Source organism: Kogia breviceps, chromosome 16 (genome assembly GCF_026419965.1).
Source record: "Kogia breviceps isolate mKogBre1 chromosome 16, mKogBre1 haplotype 1, whole genome shotgun sequence".
In the NCBI taxonomy this organism is placed as follows: domain Eukaryota; kingdom Metazoa; phylum Chordata; class Mammalia; order Artiodactyla; family Physeteridae; genus Kogia; species Kogia breviceps.
In genome coordinates, this window is record NC_081325.1 from 64,325,459 (window position 1) to 64,347,287 (window position 21,829).

The window sequence follows — 21,829 nt, forward strand, 5'->3', positions numbered from 1 at the left end:
ACACGGGTTCGTGCCCCGGTCCGGGAGGATCCCACATGCCGCCGAGCGGCTGGGCCCGTGAGCCATGGCCGCTGCGCCTGCGCGTCCGGAGCCTGTGCTCCGCAATGGGAGAGGCCACAACAGTGAGAGGCTCGCGTACCACAAAAAAAAAAAAAAAAAAAAAGCCAGATGCATGAGTAAGTTTTCATCTGAGGCTCCCTAGCAAAGGAATTGGTGTGGGGTCACCCAAATGAGCCCTCAAAGCAGTGGAACTCTCCAAGTGTCTCATGTTCAGGATTATAAGCTCACCAGCCTTCTCCAGTCAGACTTTCCTGGAAAGAGTGACTCTATATTTGTTAATAAGTTTGAAACAGTATGTTAATCAACCCGATTAATGTAAATTAATTTAATCCCTCATCTATTCATTTACCACTATAGGATCAATGTTTATTCAGCTATTGACTCTGGTGATAGCTCTGCTGTTAAGAACTGCAGACTCTTTATAAACTCTGTAAAGTCTAATTTATAAAAGAGAACCAAACTGATCATTCATTCATTCATTCATTCTCCATCCTGTATGGAAAATAAGGCCTATTTTCATCTTCAAGGCCATTTTAAAGGCTGGAGAGAACAAGAGAAAAGAAGAAAAAGAAGCCTCAGGAAGATGATTCGGAAGGCACCTAAAATCATAGATGTTTACGCCTACAAGAGACCGTGGAGACTCATGTAGCACCTGCACCTTCCTGCCCCCAGCCCTTAACAAATGAAGACGTGTGGGCTGAGAAAGATGTAACCATGATCTTGTCCAGCTCTCAGCTTACACTGACCTGCAAATTTCAATGAATCCACTCTATCGATTTTTGGGGTGCTCTCAGAACACGAGGAGGCTTAATCAATATGAGGAATTATTAACAAATACCACCAATCATCATCAGCTCTACCGTTGTTTGATGGCAGAGACACCCTCAAGCACTTTAGCTTGTCTGTTAGATAAACAAAGCAAACGAGAAACTGCAGCTAAGCATCTTCTGTATTGGGGGTCATCACCACAACAGGAGGAGCTATGCCAAAGATCTTCAATGAAAGGAAAAACAGTGAGATTAGTTTGCTCACTGTCAGGGTCAGAACTAAGCCTTGGCCAGCCTCTTCTCTAGGGTAAGGCGTGAGCATCTAGGCTTCTTCTGTGTATCTCTTGTTGCTTAACCGTGTCTCCGTTAAGGGTGTATATCCTTTTCGAAGTCTTCTATATTGAAGGAAAAGCAGCAGTGCAGAAAGACCAACCAAAACCACCAGCATCCCCATAACCACTGAGAGGGTTGTGGTCCAATCTGAAGTTTCTTCAACTGAAATTAAAGCAGAAGAGAAGGGTCTATGATTGGGATTTTCATCGGCTGAATACTCTTAGAAAAGGGAAGAATAAACCTATGAGCCTTTCACATGCACTTTTGTTGATAAAGCAAAACTACACTGGCCAGAATAAAATTTATCTTCTCCTTCCTTACCAACTATTTATCATATCCACAATTGTTTTTCTGGAGGAAGTGGGAAATGGCATTCCATTATCTGAATGTAGATTATTGCATTTAAAAAAATTTCTTACGATAAATACTTATACAGAATAAACCCTCCAAGGAAGTATATAAGTACTTTTGTGAGTTAGAAACTCATTTGTAAAAAATGCATGCTAGGGCTCCCCTGGTGGCGCAGTGGTTGAGAGTCCGCCTGCCGATGCAGAGGACACGGGTTCGTGCCCCGGTCCGGGAAGATCCCACGTGCCGCCGAGCGGCTGGGCCCGTGAGCCATGGCCGCTGGGCCTGCGCATCCGGAGCCTGTGCTCTGCAACGGGAGAGGCCCCAGCAGTGAGAGGCCCGTGTACCGCAAAAAGCATGCTAAAATGGTATCTGGGGAACTGCAAAATATACAACATTCAGGTCTAGAAATTCTTCTATTGTCTCTACCTTTTTTATGGGGTGATAAGTGAGTAAGACAAATGAGATTGGCTATTATAACAGGAGACATTCAATAGCAAGAACAGAAGGAATTTGGACCCATTTAAATAGTTGTGAATAAAATCTGAACCATCACATGATAAATCCAATCCTCTATTCAAATATATTTTATAAGCACTTTTCCACAAAATTAATGGATTTTATTTTTTGTTGTTGCCTTAAAAATTATCATATCCTTGGCCAGCTGTTCTTTCTTTCTTTCTTTCTTTTTGCTGTGTTGGGTGTGCGTTTCCATGCAAGGGCTTTCTCTAGTTGTGGCCAGCAGGGGCCACTCTTCGTCGCGGTGCGCGGGCCTCTCACTGTCACGGCCTCTCCCGTTGCAGAGCACAGGCTCCCGATGCACAGGCTCAGTAGTTGTGGCTCACGGGCCTGGTTGCTCCGCGGCATGTGGGATCCTCCCGGACCAGGGCTCGAACCCGTGTCCCTTGCATTAGCAGGCAGATTCTCAACCACTGCGCCACCAGGGAAGCCCGGCCAGCTATTCTTAAATTCAGTTTCTCTGAACTGGGTTCTTGTTCTAGACTCTACACTTCTCTAAATGTATGATTGTCCTCCTAGTTATTTCCCTCAAATCCCACAGAGGACCCTGACTCATCACAATGGTGTTTCTCCAAGAAGATTTTAATTTGTCTCTTCCTGCAGCAATCCGGCAGGATCTATTGCCATCCTCATCTTCTTAAAACACAGATTTTTATTCTGTCATTTCTTGGTTCAGGAGCCAAAAATGCCTTTGCCTTTGTTTTTGCCCAAACTCCTCTGCTTAGCTTTTTTTTTAGTTACTTATTATTTTTTAATTGTGGGAAAATACACATTACATATATTTTACCACCTTAACCATTTTTAAATTAAGTTCCATGACATTAAATACATTCATTGTTGTGCAGTCATCACCACCATCCACCCACAGAACTTTTTTCTCTTGCGAAACTGAAATAGTAATTCTCCAATCCTCCATTCCCTCCCAGCCCCTGGTCACAACCATCCTACCTTTCTGTCTCTATGAATCTGACTACTCTAGGTGCCTCATAGAAGTGGAATCCTAGTTTCGGTCCTTTTGTGACTGGTTTATTTAACTTAGCATAAGGTCTTCAAGATTCACCCATGTTACAGCATGGGATGGGATTTCCTTCCTTTTGGAGACTGAATAATATCCCATTGTATGTATCGCCCACATTGTTTTATCCATTCATCTGTCATTGGGCACTTGGGCAGCTTCCACCTTTGTCTGTCGTGAATAACGCTGCTATGACCAGAGGTGTACAAATATCTCATTACTTACCTTCAATTCTTTGAGTGTATATATATATATGCCCAGAAGCAGAATTGCTGGATCGTTTGGTAATTCTACATTTAATTTTTTGAGGAGTTGCCAATATTGTTTTCCGCAGAGCCTACACTAACATTCCCACCAGCAGTGCGCAAGGATTCCATTTTCTCCATGCTCATCTACACTTGTTACTTTCTGCTTTCTGGGTAGTGACCCTCTTAATGGGTGTAGAGTGGCATCTCGTGGTTTTTGCCCAGCTTTTAAAGCGCTCAGTAACCAGGCCCTTCTCTCAAATCCAACTTTAATTCACAGTTATCTACCCAAGCCTTCCACTACAACCAGACCTTCTTCTCATGGTCCTCTATATAGACTACATGTGTCTTTCACAGCCCTGTTCCATGCCTTTCTTCAATCTAAAATGCTCCCTTCTTTCCCCCTCACCTACCTAAGACCTACCATCTCTTTAATCTAGTTCAAGACCCAGCTCCTTTCCCAAATCCCTCTCTCCCTCCTCCAACCTTTTGCTATAGTTATGTCTCCCCAGGCAGGATTGTAAATTTCTTTGTCAAACCAATAAATGAATGTAATTTGTATCTTCTAATGAGTTCGTACATTCTGGGCATATTTAGACACTTGGTCTGTACCTGTTAATTGGCTGATGTCAGAGGACATGGAAGCATGGTCAAAATGCACATTCCAGACTTTCTGATGATTATTATGTTCAATCCCAGAGAAAAGAGAAAAGTTTCAAAGAGATATCCTTAGCTGACCAAAGAACGGAAACTTCAAATCAGTAAGGGGAACAAGCTGCAGTAGATGTAGAACTGGAAGGAAAAAGAAAGGACAGGGTCCAGGGTCTGAAAGGCTTTGAAAGATAGAGAGAGAGACAGAGAGAGATACGTGACCTCAGAAATCATGTTGATTACCTGGCAGGCTGAGATTTAGAGAACACAAAATAGACACCAGTGGGGAAACACCACCAGCAGATAGGCCGTATGTTTTTCAGCTTCTTGACAAATTTAGAGATTTTTAAAATTGTTTTACCTTCCTTTCTCAACCTGTCCTAAGATTCTTTAAATGGCACATGGTGCTATACTGGGGCCTGGGCAAATAAAAAAATATACGCCCCTACATACACTTATCAAAATATCCTCCCGTATTTTGAACCAGGTGGAAAAGCTACCAAAAAACCTACAACTTGGGCTTCCCTGGTGGCGCAGTGGTTGAGAGTCTGCCTGCCGATGCAGGGGACACGGGTTCGTGCCCCGGTCTGGGAAGATCCCATGTGCCGCGGAGCGGCTGGGCCCGTGAGCCATGGCCGCTGAGCCTGTGCGTCCGGAGCCTGTGCTCCGCAACGGGAGAGGCCACAACAGTGAGAGGCCCGCATACCGCAAAAAATAAAAATAAAAAATAAATAAATAAAAATAAATAAATAAATTTTTTTTAATGTACACTTGAAGCCCCGTGCAGCCCAGTCTATTGGCAGGCCATTGCCGTCTCCACAAACCCATTCAGCAGGTGTGGTACTGGCTAACTGGGGAAAAAAAAAAAAAAAAAAAAAAAAATTGGTCTACTTACAAACTGATGCAGGGATATAAAACAAACAACGACAGCCTGTCTTTAAAATTTTGATAGTGTATTCATCATAGATTTCTTTGCATGAATGTGGGTTTTTGAGAATATTACTCCTTAGCTCAATTACTGAGTTCTTGGCCTGCCCTTGGGGCTATGCCTGAGGCACGTGCTGCCTCTGCCTCCCCATGAGCCCGGCTGTAGCTTCAGGTCCTGCTGGTCCCCATCCAGAGCTTGCTAGTGCATTCCGATTTTATTGCTTAGGCATTTCACACCATGGCCAGGTTTCAATTAATTCAAGTAGAATTGTCAAACCGGGTGTAGATACTTTCCCTGTGAAATAAGTTCTCTGAACAACTTTCAATTTTCTAAAACAAGAGTCATGCAACCAGTGCCCTTTCTGATGTTTAATTGGTAAAGGCTCATTTTGGTAAATATAGATACTCTATAAAATTGCCAATAAACTTAAATTTAAGGTCGTGGTTTACACTAAAAACAAAGGAGAAAGGAAAGAAAGCTTCTTTAGAAGATGAACGAATCGCGCATTCAGAAAGTTGCATTAGTTACCTGGCAGATCAATGGCATAGCTGTAGCCAAGCTGGTCTGCAGTTAAAAAGAGCTCCTCATTAGTCACGGGAGGGAAGAAAGGAACCATGTTATACATCCGATTGTGACCAATGGGTGCCAGCTCCTGAGGCCAGGCACCCGCAGGGGGGTTGAATCTTTTCATCCACTCGTCAAAAACAGCATCAGTAAAGGAGTGAAGGACCTGCAAGACAGTTGAATACGGTGTTTACATTGATAGGTCTGTTCCAATCAGACCAATCTGATTGGAACTTTCTCTAAAATGAAATGGGGTTGGTTCTTCTTGACATCAGGAACTTCTTGGTGACATACCCCCTGGCATTTTTAGTGACGTTTCCAAGGCTGTGAGGCATATCTCTCCAAACAGGATTATAAACCCTTTTGTTAAGACAAATGAAAGTCCATGTTGCAGACTTAACATTGTTTTAGGAATATTTGAGGCCTTCAACAAATGCACGTTAATTATTAGGTTCAGAAAAAAAGGCAAGTGTGATGAGATATATAGTGTAGTCAATATTCAGATGCTTTGGTTTTAACAAGAGAGAAAGGAAACGTGTTTACCAGTATTATAATACGAACGGATAGTTTAGAAAAAAAAAAAAAAAAAGACAGAAAGAAAAGAAAAGAAAAAAGAAAGAAAGAAAACATCCAAAATGGGTGTTCAAATTTTTCTCACCAGGAACACCCTTCCTTGTGCTCATTTTATACCCCTATCATGTGAACTCTCAGTGTTACGCCAGCAAAAGTCTAAAAACATTGTAATGCCCAGTGTTCAGTTTTATTTTCTGAAGGAAGCTAAGTCCTTTTCAAATACAGCAATTATTACATGTTTTAAAATATGAACAGCAAAATTTCACATTTATAGGCCTGATTTTGCAGCAGGACGTAAATGTGAGAGGACAGCCCAGGTGGTTAGAGGTTCGCTTTCACTCCTAGACTGTCGTTCAGGGAGCCCAGGGGCCCTGTCTGCTTTTCCTTCCCTGCTGTGTCCCTAGGGCCTGTCAACCCAGGTTGCAAGGGGGAAGGGGGACACTTATTTCAATAAATACTTGTTAAATGAATTTGTTTACCAATTTACCAATTATAGAGGCTGTCAAATTATAGTATAACTTGTTATTTGTTTATCTATTGCCCCTAACAAGACCCCTAACTCCTAGAAGCCAGAGATAAGGCCTTTTCATCTTTGAAGTTTTAGGCTTAGCATACAACTTGGACAGAGTTGATGCTTAATAAGTTTCTGTTAGCTGATGACAGTGCCATGCAAATTAGTTTCATATTTTGTACAATTCAGCCAAACAGGCCTCTTTCTAGCAAGTGCTGTTTCCCTCTGTCTGCAATCCCGTTCCTTCTGTTTTCTGGCATCAGAGTCTTTCAAGACAAGCTCAGTGGTCCGTGTTCTGAGACATCTTCCCTGACTGCCCTCAGTCTCAATTCTTAGTCCTTTGCACTTCTTCACCCTCTTAATTGCCTTGCCCTCCTGGCTTGCATTACTGTTGTTTATTTAGTAGATAATACTTTCAAATCTTAGGTTTGAAATCCAAGGTTCCTTGTACTTAGTCCGCCCATTCAGACAACAGTGAGAGCTTTCTACATTCAGGATAGTAAAAAGAATCAAGTGATTTACTGAGGGGATTTTTTTCCTGAATGGATTTTTAAAGTTCATGGCAGAGGCAAATCATGTTAAAAACCAAAACATCAAATTGTAAGACCTGGGCTTTCACAGAGAGAAAGGATTTTCTTTGTTCTGAAATCTTGGCTTTGGGTAACAAAATTTAAACCCCAGAGGAATAAAGGCATAGAGTTTATCGCATGAGTAACAACTTTAGAAGAACACATGATAATGTTAGTGACCAATGTTTCCCACAAGAAGAGTTCAGAAACAGTTCATCTTTGAGAAGGGGCCTCAGCCCTGGAAAAGGAGCTAAGTGTTAGTTGTTGGTGTGGGTCCCTGAAAACAATATCACATGCCCTAAATCCTGGAAACTCCACATAAGGTTAAGAGGTTCCCAGAGAGGGCAATTGTGCTTCCTTCTTCAGGTGTAGCCTCGGGAGTCTGCCAGCCTCAGACAGAAGTTTTGCCTCAAGCATGGAGACCAAGCAACAGATGTACAGTGTCTTAAGTGTAGCAAGCATGGTGGGTTGCTTACCAAATAGCCTTTCTCTGCTTCTTCCACAGTAACTTCCTTTGTGTTTGGGGTGAAACAATGTGTCAAGTTATCCATGAGATTTAACTGCAAGTCATTGGATAGGACTTCTAGGACATCTCATTAAAGGTGGTTGCCTCCCTTAAAAGTGTCCCCTTTTCCTTTTCCATCTCTCCTTGCTGCTTCCTGGTACGTGGATGTGATGGCTGAAGCTGCAGCAGCCATCTTAGCAGCTAGCAAGCAAAGTTAAGAAAAGAAGCCACTCACCAAGGATGGTAAAACAGAAAGACAGAAGGTGTTCATGATGACTGTGGAGCTGCTATACCAGCCCTGGACCGCCTGCCACTGGAGGTCTTTTACACAAAGAGAAAAACAAGCCTCTTTTTTGTTTAGGCCTCTGTAATTTTGGTTTTCTGTTTTAAGCAGCTGAACCAAATGCTAAGTGGTACACAGAAAAAGGGGTGTACCAGAAAGTATTTTCCAAGGAAGGCCATACAGCATCTCTTGAACTTTTAGATTCTGTCTGAGTTCAAGTGAGAGATCAAATTGTGATTTACGAAAAGAAATAAGAGACCCTCAGGGCATAGGAAGATGCAGATTTAATGCTGTAAGAGGTAAATAACTGGGTGAAAGCACTAGAATTAACCCAGCACAAAGTGTAAATAATTAAGGCGGGGACAACACTCTAAAGCAATTCATAATTTGGAGAGATAACAGAAGAAGAGTAAGAAGGAGAGATTATAGGTCTCAGAAGGGTTGTTAAACATTATACAATAAAAGCTCTAGTAGGAACTACACACAGAGTACCCAATTTATAGAATGTAGTAAAAAAAAAAAAAAAGGCCAGTGTGTGCCAAGAAGATGCAAAAATGGCAACAGACAAAATGCTGTAAGCAACAATGTATCCAGAGGCTAGAAAGAGTAGTGCAACCTGGAGACTAGGTATTTTTGGTGAAGTTGTGAACATTATTCCTAAACGAAATAACCTGAATTGCTCTTGAGAAACCAATGGTATGTTTGTTGGACACAGGTTGAAAATAAGCTAAGTTAATATCTCTGTAAAGGCCAAATGTAATTTGACGATAATAAATAAAAACAAAACAAAGTAAAAGTAAACTGTTGTTGACTTATATCTGCTATAGAGATTCATAGCTATATTTTGGCATTAATAATTGAGTGCTTCAGAAATGAGGTTACAAATTTCGGTCTAAAACTTATTCTATCTTGTTCCAACAAAGTGTGGATAGGTACAGGAAGAAAAAAAAAAAAAAAAACCCACTAAATTTCAACTTGCGAGGCAGTATTGAAGAAAATGTGATTACATGGGCTTTCAAGGTAAAAAATTTTTAAATGTAACCCTTGCAGAAGAAAGCAACTGGTCAACAAATGTTGTGCTTACAGGCATAAAGAAACTCAATAAAGTAGAGGGAAAGCATGCATATCCTTCTCAAGATCACTGGAGGATAAAGTTACTACCAAACTTAATCTTCATTTAAATGGCTGCCAATTCAGATTCCGGCCACACGGAATCTCGTGGCGACAAGGGAAGAGTATTTGTGCCTGGAGGAAGATCACTATGGAAACCTGAGGCTGACCGAAAACACATCTGTACTTTACCAAAGACCAGCTCACTGCAGTTTTCACTACTTGAGTTCAGGTATTACTATCCAGAAGATGTCATTCTTAATCAGCGTGGATCTTATTGTGGTAACATGATGATGCTCTGGTCCTCGAAGAATTCATATCTGAGCATTTAAAAGTCACATGATAGGGCTTCCCTGGTGGCGCAGGGGTTGGGAGTCCGCCTGATGACGCAGGGGACGCGGGTTCGTGCCCCGGTCCGGGAGGATCCCACGTGCCGCGGAGCGGCTGGGCCCGTGAGCCATGGCCGCTGAGCCTGCGCGTCCGGAGCCTGTGCTCCGCAGCGGGAGGGGCCGCAACAGTGAGAGGCCCGCGTACCACCAAAAATAATAATAATAATAATAATAAAAGTCGCATGATAGACACACAGTTCCATATGAGGAGCTCTAATTTAAAACTTAAGTTAGAAGTCACAAGTAAAAAGTTGGGTCCGAATTTCTAAATGAGAGAATTCCTAATGGTAACTCGTAAAAAGCATAGTTAACCATGCCTATGCTTGTTGTTTTATGGTATGAATAATATGTATTTATTCTTGCCTTGTTCTGTCAAGGATTTGAAGCAATGTATAGTCAAGGTGTTGGTTTTACATACCTAAATAAGCCATATGTAATAGGCATGAAATAGTTACACAACACCCAACTTCTACTTCGCTGACTAAGCTCTCCCACAGGGACGTGAGTACTCCATAGACAGCACATTCAGTGAGAGAGAAGAAACAACCAGAGAAAATGGGCATTTGAATGATAATAGTCTCCGGGGCAGCGCTCAGCCCGGATAGTGTGTGTTTCCCATTTTGCTATAATTTTCTCTCCCTATCCTTTTCTACCCACTCTCTCACTGCATCCTGAGCAGACAATGGAAGGTATTTTTCAGGCATTTTGGAGGAGTTACATAGGGAAAGCGCTCCTTCTGCACAAAAGATTTGCATAATAGCATTGGATACAAAATATACATATGTATACATAAAATTATACAGTATACACTGTGTATAAGATATGATAGCATGCACATAAGAAGAAATATCAAGAGCGTTAGGAACTCAGTTGCTATATACCCTTGAGGAAGAAAGCTTGTAGTTTAAGCATTAAACTTTGAACAAATGCAAACAGAGAACACAGGAGAGTTCTGCTATTAGTATGTCAATTTAAAAGACGCGATGTATGCTGAACTGCATACATCATAGGCAGACAATACAGGTTGAAAAGAGAGGAGCAGGGTGATGTTAGAAGAGATTCTAGAGAAGAACTGAGATACTCCCAGGCCATTCAAGACTAAGGGACCACCAAAGGTCTAGGAGAGAGGAACGCAAATGAATGCTAGAACCATCTTCGATTTGTATATAAATTATGGTTTGCTGTTATACTACTTAATTCATCGATAATGAAATGTATATAGTTCATCTCTTAGTTACAGGTTTAGTTCTTCTCAGTACAGTATGTGTTTATCTTTGTAAAGTCTAGTGTTGAAATGAACCCCTTCAGCTCCATTTAGCCATTTAGCATGTGCAAGTTAAAAATCAAACTATCCCTACAACTTATTGTGTATAAAATCAGCCACAAGGATATATTGTACAGCACAGGGAATATAGCCAATGTTTTTTTTTTTTTTTTTTTTTTTTTTTTTTTTGCGGTACGCGGGCCTCTCACTGTTGTGGCCTCTCCCATTGCGGAGCACAGGCTCCGGACGCGCAGGTCTAGTGGCCATGGCTCACGGGCTTAGTTGCTCCACGGCATGTGGGATCTTCCCGGACCAGGGCACGAACCCGTGTCTCCTGCATCGGCAGGCGGATTCTCAACCACTGCGCCACCAGGGAAGCCCAGCCAATGTTTTAAAATAACTATAAGGAAAATATAACCTTTAAAAATTGTGAATCACTATATTGTACACCTGTAACTAATATAATATTGTACATCAACTATAACTCAATAAAAAAAGAGTAAATAAGAATATATCACAATAGAATGTGATACACACTTCAGTCAAGAGAATTTCTTGTACCTAATTAAATATTATTAGAGCTTTTCAATTATTAAAAATAAAATAAAACCACCCAGACTGAGCCTATATAAACCCTGCCACCCTGGGAGCTCCTGCCCAAGCAGGTGGCCAGCCGCCCTTTCTGACACCTCAGCTCTGGTAAAATTCACCAAGATGTTATGCTACTTAGGAATCAGTGGCTGGCTATCTCAGTTATTTAAAAATACATATATTAAATAAGTAAATGTGGCATATTAAAGTCATGAATCCTTACTCATGACAAAACCAATGCCCTATCTTTTCAAAACTCAAGGGAGATTATTCAGACCCGCCTCACCAATTAGTGTTAATTCCTATCAACATGATCTAACAGGACAATGTGTCCTCAGCTATAATGAAAGCAACTGTGAAGTAATCAAATTAGAATTGTCTAAACTGACAAAAGGCAAAAGTGTAGCTGGAAGACTCCACGTGGGGAAATTTTTGAGGAGAAAACTTTTCTTATAATCTCTGCTCAGCCACTTACTAGTTCATCTGATGTTGTACTCACCTCTTAGCCTAGTTCATCTGACGTTGTACTCACCTCTTAGCCTCTCTGAACTTTATTTTCCCCATATTTAAAACGAGGAGAGTTGTTTACCAGACACAGTTTGTGACCTTAAAGGATTATGTTTTCATGGCATCTAGTGTAGGGACACATTGAGAGAGGCTCAATAATTTATTGCACATCAACTAAGTACTAACCACTAAAGAACCTAACCACTGTTCCGGAGATTGGATATTGTATCTATGATCACATTAGCTTCCCTTAAGCTAGTGAAATCTAGAAAATACATCTTTATATGAACAGAGTATTAGGTTTCCAAGAAAAATAAAATATCAAAAGAGGATGTTGTATCTGTTACTAACTTACATAGAGAATAAATCATTTAACTCATTCTCTTAAGAACCTTTAGTTTTTTTTACTCTTCCCAGAAGTCATTATCCTACATGAACAGACAGATCACAGAGAAGGAAATGCAAATGGTTCTTTAAATACGTGAAAAGATGTTGAACTTCACTTAGAAGAAAAGAAATGAAAATGAAATTCACAGAAATATTTTCACTTATCACATTGGCAAAGATGAAAAAGTGTAATAACATACCATATTAATGAGAAAATGTGGGGGAATTGTCCCTCTGCTACATAGCTGGTCGGAGAAAAAAAATCATTCAACCTCCCAGAGGGCAATTTGGCAACATCTATCAAAATTTCAAATGCGTTTATTTAACTTCTGAGCCCATGATTCTATCCTCTTGACTTATCCTACATGTTCATTTATTGCTGTATTGTTTGTAAAGCAAAAGATTAGAAACCACCTAAACATCCATCAGTAGAGGCCAATTTCAGGAAAAATTCATGCTATAGAATACCATGCAGCCTTTAAAAAAAAAGTGTTTAGAATAGGTAAAACAAACAAAGTCACAAAGTCACAAAAGTGTCTATAGTATGCTGCCATTTGTATAAAAAAGAGAAATATTATACATAAATATATGTGCTTGTATATCTATAAAATATATCTGGAAGAATAAGGGAAAATGGGAATGGATAGCTGGGAGATGGTATTGATACAGGGACTTCATTTTGTGCCTTTTACATTTGAACCTCTTATAATGTTATAAATTTTTTTAGTTAAAAAATTTAGGAAACTATGTAACAACCTAAAAATGTGTGCATTATATTGGCAACTGTATAAACATATAAGAATATGAAACAAAATAAGCAGAAATATTGAAATGAAATTATGGACATCTAAAAACTTTTTTGCCAATATTTCCTGCATTTTAGCATTATACCTTCTTATACTCATTATTGCGATCACATATAACTTTGTATTTCTCTTGCTTGAAGAGATTTCTCGTCCATAAAGTCATAATGTGGGCTTCTAACTAGAGCAGGAAGAGAAAGATGACTAAAGAGACATCTGTACGGCAGAGAAGACACTGATCCCTTCAAGCTGGGGTTGGCGAACTAAAGCCTGCTGGGTAAATAGGGCTCGCAGCCTGTTCTTGTAAATAAAGTTTTATTAGAACACCACACTTGTAGGCAGATAGGGGAGGGGGAGCCTTGGTGGAAAAGAACAAGATACAGCTTTTTGACATAAGAGAGGCCATTTTAAGCCTAAGCCGTTTTGTGATCTAAGCCTGTCCTCAATGCTTGCCCTTGAACTGGCCTCAGTAATAAGAAGTTTAAGGAAACAAAAGAACAAACTGACTGTTGTCAGGCAAGAGAAGTAACTATAGCAAAGACAACAAATTAGTTGTAAAAACTCTCAGTTCCCTTTCAATGGTAAAGATTAGCCTGAAGCACTTTCTTGAGCTGTTCTGAAGAATCTAAACCCCCCTCTAGCACTCAACCACCTGATCAGTGGAATCTAGGAGATGCTCATGTTAACCTTTTCTGACTTGTGACTTCAATCAACTAAAGCTTGGATTTGGTCGACCTTTGCCCCAGTTCTATGCTGAATCTCCTCTGCACAAGCCCCTTCATGAATATTCATGTACCCTTAGCTTAAAACTTCCCCAATATTGCTGTTCCCAGAGACACTGCTTTGGGAAATATCCCCAGTGTTCTCCTTACTTGCTGCAAGCAATAAATCCTTCCTTCTTCCGATCAGTCTTTGGCTTGGTTGTGTCTTTTGGCTCAATGTCTGCCAAGAGACTGAACCCAGTCTTTCGGTAATACACTCACTTGTTCATGTATTGTCTATGGCTGCTTTCATGTTACAGTGGCAGGGTTGCATAGCTACAACAGAGATCATCTGGCCTGCAAAGCCTAAAACATGTGCTATCTGGCCATTGACAGAAAAATGTTGTCAAGCCCTGCACACTTAGCAGGTTTCCTCAAAATAGGGACATAAGATTTGGCAATCCTTGAGATTTAGGATTGAAAATCAAATTACTAGCAGCTACAGAAATGCAAATCAAAACTACAATGAGGTATCACCTCACACCAGTCAGAATGGCCATCATCAAAAAATCTACAAACAATAAATGCCGGAGAGGGTGTGGAGAAAAAGGGAACCCTCTTGCACTGTTGGTGGGAAAGTAAATTGATACAGCCACCGTGGAGGACAGTATGGAGGTTCTTTAAAAAACTAAAAATAGAACTACCATACGACCAAGCAATCCCATTACTGGCCATATACCCTGAGAAAACCATAATTCAAAAAGAGTCATGTACCACAATGTTCATTGCAGCACTATTTACAATAGCCAGGACATGGAAGCAACCTAAGTGTCCATCGACAGATGAATGGATAAAGAAGATGTGGCACATATATACAATGGAATATTACTCAGCCATAAAAAGAAACGAAATTGAGTTATTTGTAGTGAGGTGGATGGATCTAGAGTCTGTCATACAGAGTGAAGTAAGTCAGAAAGAGAAAAACAAATACCATATGATAACATATATATATGGAATCTAAAAAAAAAAAAAGTGATTCTGAAGAACCTAGGGGCAGGACAGGAATAAAGACGCAGACGTAGAGAATGGACTTGAGGACACGGGGAGGGGGAAGGGTAAACTGAGATGAAGTGAGAGAGTGACATGGACACATATACACTACCAAATGTAAGATAGATAGCTAGTGGGAAGCAACCACATAGCACAGGGAGATAGGCTGGGTGCTTTGTGACCACCTAGAAGGGTGGGATAGGGAGGGTGGGAGGGAGACGCAAGAGGGAGGAGATATGGGGATATATGTATATGTATAGCTGATTCACTTTGTTATAAAGCAGAAACTAACACATCATTGTAAAACAATTATACCCCAATAAAGTTGTTTTTAAAAAAAATTCCTAGCATCACCCATATTACCTTTGGTAGGAGTGAAAGGTCTAGGTTTAATCCTCAATTCGTCAGAGGATTCTGCTGTTCTACTCAATATTTTGGAGTACTGGGTAGGAGTGACATTTTTTCGTATGAATATGAGTTGTATGTACAAATTATATAGTTTAAAATGTGTGTTTTAATAAAAATGTATTTCGAGACATATGGTGTCAATCGATGTGTAGATAGATAGCAGAGAAGGTAGACATCAAAATGCTTGGCATAATCTGATGGCTGAAATGATAGCCTGAAAAGTGATGTGAGATATCAAGTTAGAGCCAGGGAACAAGGATCATCCTACAGAAGAACAAAGATGGCAATGGAGGACTCACAGACAAGCCCCCACCATGTTAGAAGTTGGGACCAATAGTCCACATTTCTGATATTCTGATGGCAAAAGCAGCTCATTTTTAGCCAGAATCTTTTGTGAAGTGAGGGAAGCCAGGACCAAGCACCAAACAGAGCTTTGGACCTCAGGAACCTGAGCATCAGGCAAGGGTCACAGTCCCTGCCCAGTACTTCCAGCCCATCACTTAACCTTCAACACCACTCATCCCGCCAATGACAAATCACTCTTCATTATGCTAATATACAATATGTTATGCTAATTTATGGTATAATTTATAATATTATTATGCTAATGTATGAATCCACCTGTGGACTGTAAACTCCCATCTAGGGTCATTCCAAAGCTAACCATCTCTAAAGTACAGGTTTCTGATGAGGGAACTTCAAATGCCATCTAACCACCCCTATGCTGTAGATTTAAATTAACTTACATAAGCACACATCCCATTCACACAGAGAATAAAACACATGCCAAACCTTAATCTTGTTGCAAAGCACATAAATCCAACACATTATCTAGAAAATTTTTCATCTCTTCTGAGTCTTTAAACATACCACAAAAACAGGATCATTGGCAGCAGAATGTGGCAAAGCATTTGTCCCGTTCAGGAAGGAATGAACCAAATTATGAAGGTTCATCACTTGGGAGTCCAGGGTCCCGTCTGCTTTACCAAATCCTTCCAGGGCATTCCTGAGAGAAATCAGTATGTCAGCGACAAGAGTCATGAATTGATAAAGGTCCCTTTGTATTGTTTCCAGCCTAGATAATAGTCTTCTATTTTGAGATTGTGTTGGGAAATGAGAAGCTCTGTGGCAGCTAAATAGCTAAGAATGAGCGACAAACTTTAATGAGATCTTCTAAAGAGAAGGGAACTCCTAATCCATGCTACTTCCACACCTGCGCGGTTGGAGTCTATATCTTTTGTGTACTGTATGACAATTATTTACCGTCATATCTGTCTCCCATGCCAGATATGAACTCCTAGAGGACAGAGACTGTGGTTTCTTCAAATCTGTATTTCCAGGTCTCAGTACCATGCCCAGCACATGGTCTGAGATCAATAAATATTTTTTTTGAATTAACATATAATCTTATATTCCCATTTCTCCACTAAATAGATCTGCTGTTTGACTGTAGTACATTCAGCATTCTAAACATATCCCCAAATTCCCCTTATCTTTCTCTTTTTTCCCCTCCTCATTTTCAGGAGAGTTTAATTGTCCATACCCTAACCCAGTGATACTCAAATTTAAGCATACATCAGAATCACTGGAAAATGAAAATACATATTTCATGCCCCACTTTCAGAGTTTCTGATTCAGTAGGTACAGGCTGGGTCCTAACAGTCTGTGGTTCTTTCTACCTAACTCCCAGGCGATGTCATTTATGATGGTCTGGGCACCACACTTTGAAAACCACTTGCTTAACTAAAATCTATACGGAATGCAATCTGTGTCGACTGCACTCGTATCACAATGAAAAACGAATGCATGCTCCTTTGCAAGGTAAAGGTCGCCCTTCACCTCACCTTTGACGCTATTCTGAGGGATGTGTCCAACCCCGGCACAGACTCCGGGCTCTGATACACTTGGCACAACCTCTGCAGTAAGTTCAGCCTGCCCTGCCCCTGGCCCCAAGTAACACACCAGTTGTATAAGTTACACACGGCTGAGAGAGAGAATTCAGTTTGGGAGAAGACCATGAGTCTATCTGCCATTCTTTTTTGGAGCTTCAAAGATGTTTGTTTAAAATCTTATTTATAGCCATACATATTTCTCATCATGCTTACTGTTTTTTTAGAGGGAGAAAATTATTAGTTGGCCTTTAAATTTCAAGTATTGTAATGTCACTGCTGTGTTGTAATCTGAGTTGCATTTAATCTGTAATACTCCTCTGAGATCTCAGACCCCAATGTTAAGGTCTATGGTTGACACTTTTTTAAGGGAGAAAAGAAAAAGAAAAATCATGAGCAAATATTTCAAAAATATTCTATTTAGTGAGGGGCCTTGGTTCTGAAGACTGTACTTATATGTGTACAGAAATTAGAAACACAAGAGGTGCTTTTGAGTGGCTGAGTTAGAAGATATTCAAACTAAGCTATTAATGATAGTAGGTGGATGAGGACTTTCTTGACACTGATGCCTTGTGACCCTCTTTCACCAAGTGCTTCCCTATTACTGAGCTTTGATGTCTCCCAGCGCCTGGGTTTCCTGCCAGTTCATTACAACCACAGGCGTGAAAATCTAAAAGTATCGCAAAGCGCCGGGGTCGCAGAGCTCAGAGCACCAACCTGAAGCTAAAGGTAGAGTTCTGGAAGAAAGGAGGATTGTCAAACTTCTTGAGAGACAGGCAATCTTGTATGTCTTTTAAAGTTGGCAATTTCTCACTGTTTCTTCCCACTTGATTTCTTCTCAACAAACCTTCGTAGGTTCCATTACACAGGGTGACCCGGCGGTTATAGTCATCCAAGCTAAGATATGTAAGGAGATTAGAAATAATACGGATAGTATCATAACTCTGAGCCCAGCAAAGCAATCAAGGTTACAGTCGTGGTAAAATTTTACTACAGTTACCTTACAAGGGTCAAAAATATGTGGTAAAAGTACTGCTTCCAAAAGCAATTATGGATTAAGGATTTTCAAAAACATAGATGCATGAGATATGAATCAACACATAAATAATGAAGAAAAATTACCCTTCCATTGGAAAGACGGTAAGAGGTTTTACTAGGCAAGACGGTGACTCCTATTACGTGCACCTGAATCTTGAGTAACTGAGGAGAGACCAGGCTAGATTGTATTACTATTGAGCTAAGCCAGTTTGGGTAGAAGTAAAGCTAGGGAAGCATTTCAGGCAAACTGAAGGCAAATGAAGGTGGTCAGAGTGAAAACACATGAAACTCTATGGAGGAGAAGTATTAGGAGAAACGCTGTGTTAGAAAATGTTCTAAGGCAGTGGGGATGGTTAATTGGTAAACGTGGATGCTGAGAAGGTCCCGTGCCCATAAGATTATATCCTACATGCCTGTTGGGGCCTGGAATTCCACCATCAGAACAGTATTTCGTTTGGTAGAGATAAAATTGTAAAGATGTTTCCGTGTGCGTTTTAATGGGTGAGGGGATCTTACTGGGTGTGTGAGAACAGAATCAGCACACACAGGAGGATGAAAGACGCCAGTACCTACAAACTAGGCAAAAACCAGCCTCCAAAGCAGCCTTTCCCAAGTGCGTTCCAGTGAGATGGTCTGTGAAATAAGGGTGTCAGGGTCAGATAAGTTTAAGCCCCTCTTGAAAAATAAGAACACGGCTACTTATGAAAGACTCTGAGACATTCTAAAATTTTTTAAACTCAGCATGCTCTAAATTTATTTGATCAGAGGAATCTCTTTTCACATACCACCTATTAATAGCTCAAGGCACGATGAGAAACGGTGCCCTTATGGACTGACGTTAAGTCATGTTCAAAGCACTTACTACATCCCTGTGAGCGCTGCCTGGAGGGCTGTAGGAAAAGCTTAGGATGTAGAAGATGGGATCACGGTGAGCTAGACCTAGACCCCCCCACAACACGCGCATGCCCAGCCTGGGGCGTGGACGACGCACCTCTGTGCCACGGAGCCGTCGACAGACAAAGGACAAGGACACTAGTATAGTGGAGTTCACAACAGGAGGATCGTGGAGGAAACAAACGAATATGGGAAGACAGAAGAGCTTCTTGGGGAATCTTTCCCTGATATGTGTGCCAGGAAAGAGAAACACATTCAAGGAATCACTGAGGACAGAATTCTTTGTGGGCTATGGGCTGCTTGTGTGTTCTTTAGTACTTTCTGTTTTTTCAAATAACAGACATTTGCCGGTGTCACTTACGGTAGAAAAAAGTTTCTACACCAGATGCACATGACCCGATTTTAGTACTTTAGAGATTCACCTCAGCACCCCATTTCCTGTTCCCCTCAACCCCCCAGCACCCTATGGCCCAGCCATATCAGACTGCTTCTAGGGACTTTTCTAACGTCATACATGATGTTCCTTCCATCTAGGACACACTACCCTCCCCTGCCTCTGGTTGAGAGATCTGTGCCTCCTTGAAGTCTCAGGATACTCGTGTCTCCACCTCTTACAGACTTTCACTGATTCTCTTCTTGGCTCTGGACATACACCTATTAAAATGCTTCTCACGTTATACTGTAATTTGTTTACCAGCCTTCTACCTTTGTAAGTATGAAATGATATTCCAAAGGGAAGCTGTATTTTATTCATCCTTGCATTCTCAGCACTATGAAACTGCTTAGAATATGATCAGTGCTTCAGACATGTTGGCTGAATACAGGAACTACTTCTCATTTTAAGACAGTTGATCTCAAAGTGACGGCCAAGCATACTCAATTCACAAGTGTGATTTCCATACCTCTATTTTTTTTTTTTTTTTATTAAAGGGCTCAGGGTTTTTTAAAATCCCACCTCCCTCAGGAAAATCATGTTCAGAAACATGTAAACAGAATCTAACATGCATTAGAAACAGAATTGTAAAGTTATTCTCCATCTCTCAGATATAAGAAAAGACAATCTCTGGATTTCTGCTGCAGGCACCCATGCGATTACCTATCACAGACGATTTCCCAGCTGGAGAATCTGGAGTCTTGACTAATCAGAGTCGGATCATCTTGTCTTGCGGCTCCAAGCAGCTGGTCTGTACACACGTCACATTCGTTCCTCCCGGTGGCAAAGTTCCAGTAGGGCAAAGCAAAGGACTCATTGCCAGTAAGGCGCTAAAAGCAAAGGGCGTGGCCAGTCGTTTAAGTCATGTAATCAGATGCAACAAGAAAATGTATAAAGCAAAGACTGATATGGGTCTTGACCAAACACATAACAAAATTAAAAGAAACTAAAGTTTGGACCAACCTGGAGCTCTCTTTCCAGCCACAACAAATGGTAGCGGTGCCAGGTAACGAAGGCGGGGCCTTGGTGTGAGAAATCTATGGCCTTATATGGGCGCCCTGGTCCTAAAACGATTGAGAAACATGTTAGAGGTCACAGAATAGATTTTTTTTAAATGTTAAATGTTACCTGGGAGGTGCTGCAGAGCCAATGAGTCTGTGATGTTTTAGCCGGAGAACAACTTTTTAAAATTAATTAATTATTTTTTTTATTGAAGTAGAGTTGATTTATAATGTTTCAGGTGTACAGCAAAGTGATTCAGTTTATATATATGTGTATATATATATATATATATATATATATATATATATACACATATATATATATTCTTTTTCAGATTCTTTTCAATTATGGTTTATTCCAGGATGTTGAGTAAAGTTGCCTGTGTTATACAGTAAGCCCTTGTTCTTTATCTATTTTTTAAAATAAATAACTTTATTTATTTATTTATTTGGGGCTGCGTTGGGTCTTCGTTGCTGTGTGCAGGCTTTCTCTAGTTGCAGCGAGCAGGGGCTACTCTTCATTGCAGTACGTGAGCTTGCAGTGGATTCTCTTGTTGCAGGGCATGGGCTCTAGGCCCGTGGGCCTCAGTAGCTGTGGCACACGGGCTTAGTGGCTCCGTGGCATGTGGGATCTTCCCGGACCAGGGCTCAAACCTGTGTCCCCTGCATCAGCAGGCGGATTCTTAACCACTGCACCACCAGGGGAAGCCCTTTATCTATTTTATATATAGTAGTGTGTATCTGTTAATCCCAAATTCCTAATATATCCCCCCCTTCCCCCTTTGGTAACCATAAGGGAAGACAACTGTTTTTGTCATTTATCTCTCTGAAAGCAACAATAACAAAACAATCTCAGCAGCAACTAGCAGTTTTAGGATAAGTTCTCCTTCTTCTCTCAAAAGTTTGATTGACAGCAGAAATCCAGAGAAATTCAGGTCATCTTAAGAGCTCCTGTTATAAATTTAATTTTTAAGCGATGTTTCGTGAAGATAGAATGAGTATCCCCCCAAATAGGTCAAGACCTAAATGAAATATATTTCTAAAAGACATTTTCTAACCTGTTCCTCACAAAAGCATGTATTTATAGGGAGGGATTAATGAATAATAAAGCAACTTCAGCTGCACTTAGTCCAAATTCAGCATTTATGCAACCAAAAGGCACTTGCACGGATTCTGCCTCAGCCAGTTACTACTACTAGCTGACAAGCATGGTCGCCGAGCCCAGAAGAGAGAAAAATACATTCCAACCAATGTGGCTGGCCTCTGGAACTGCCAATTTCAGTGAAAAGCTTTGGGAGATTTAATGACCTCCTTACTGCCTGTTCCATCCTTTTCTCCCTCTCATAACAGCTTTTGATGGGTATGTAGAAACTTTAGCTAACTTTAGTTCTTTTTCAAAGTACCCATGATAACTTCAGAGAGACGAACAGAAATGAATATAAATTTAATTCCTAGATGCAACCAGAAACTATGGTTTTCTTTTCCTCTTGAGA

General features: G+C 40.7%; 1 protein-coding gene across 2 annotated transcripts in view; it reads right to left on the reverse strand.

The window, feature by feature from the left end:
* Positions 1–225: 225 nt before the first annotated feature.
* The window catches only part of DCT (dopachrome tautomerase), a 32,255-nt gene continuing 10,651 nt past the window's right edge, over positions 226–21,829 (reverse strand). Inside the window, exons 3-8 of one of the 2 annotated variants that reach the window (XM_059042317.2) lie at positions 20,299–20,399; positions 19,999–20,165; positions 17,688–17,867; positions 15,952–16,087; positions 5,395–5,596; positions 226–1,322 (exon numbers count right to left, since the gene is read on the reverse strand). In XM_059042317.2, coding sequence (XP_058898300.1) covers positions 1,150–1,322; positions 5,395–5,596; positions 15,952–16,087; positions 17,688–17,867; positions 19,999–20,165; positions 20,299–20,399 — 959 coding nt within the window. In that variant the 3' untranslated portion in view covers positions 226–1,149. Of the gene's footprint in view, positions 1,323–3,947; positions 4,080–5,394; positions 5,597–15,951; positions 16,088–17,687; positions 17,868–19,998; positions 20,166–20,298; positions 20,400–21,829 lie in introns of those variants that run through there. The other variant, XM_067016261.1, reaches the window with a different exon arrangement.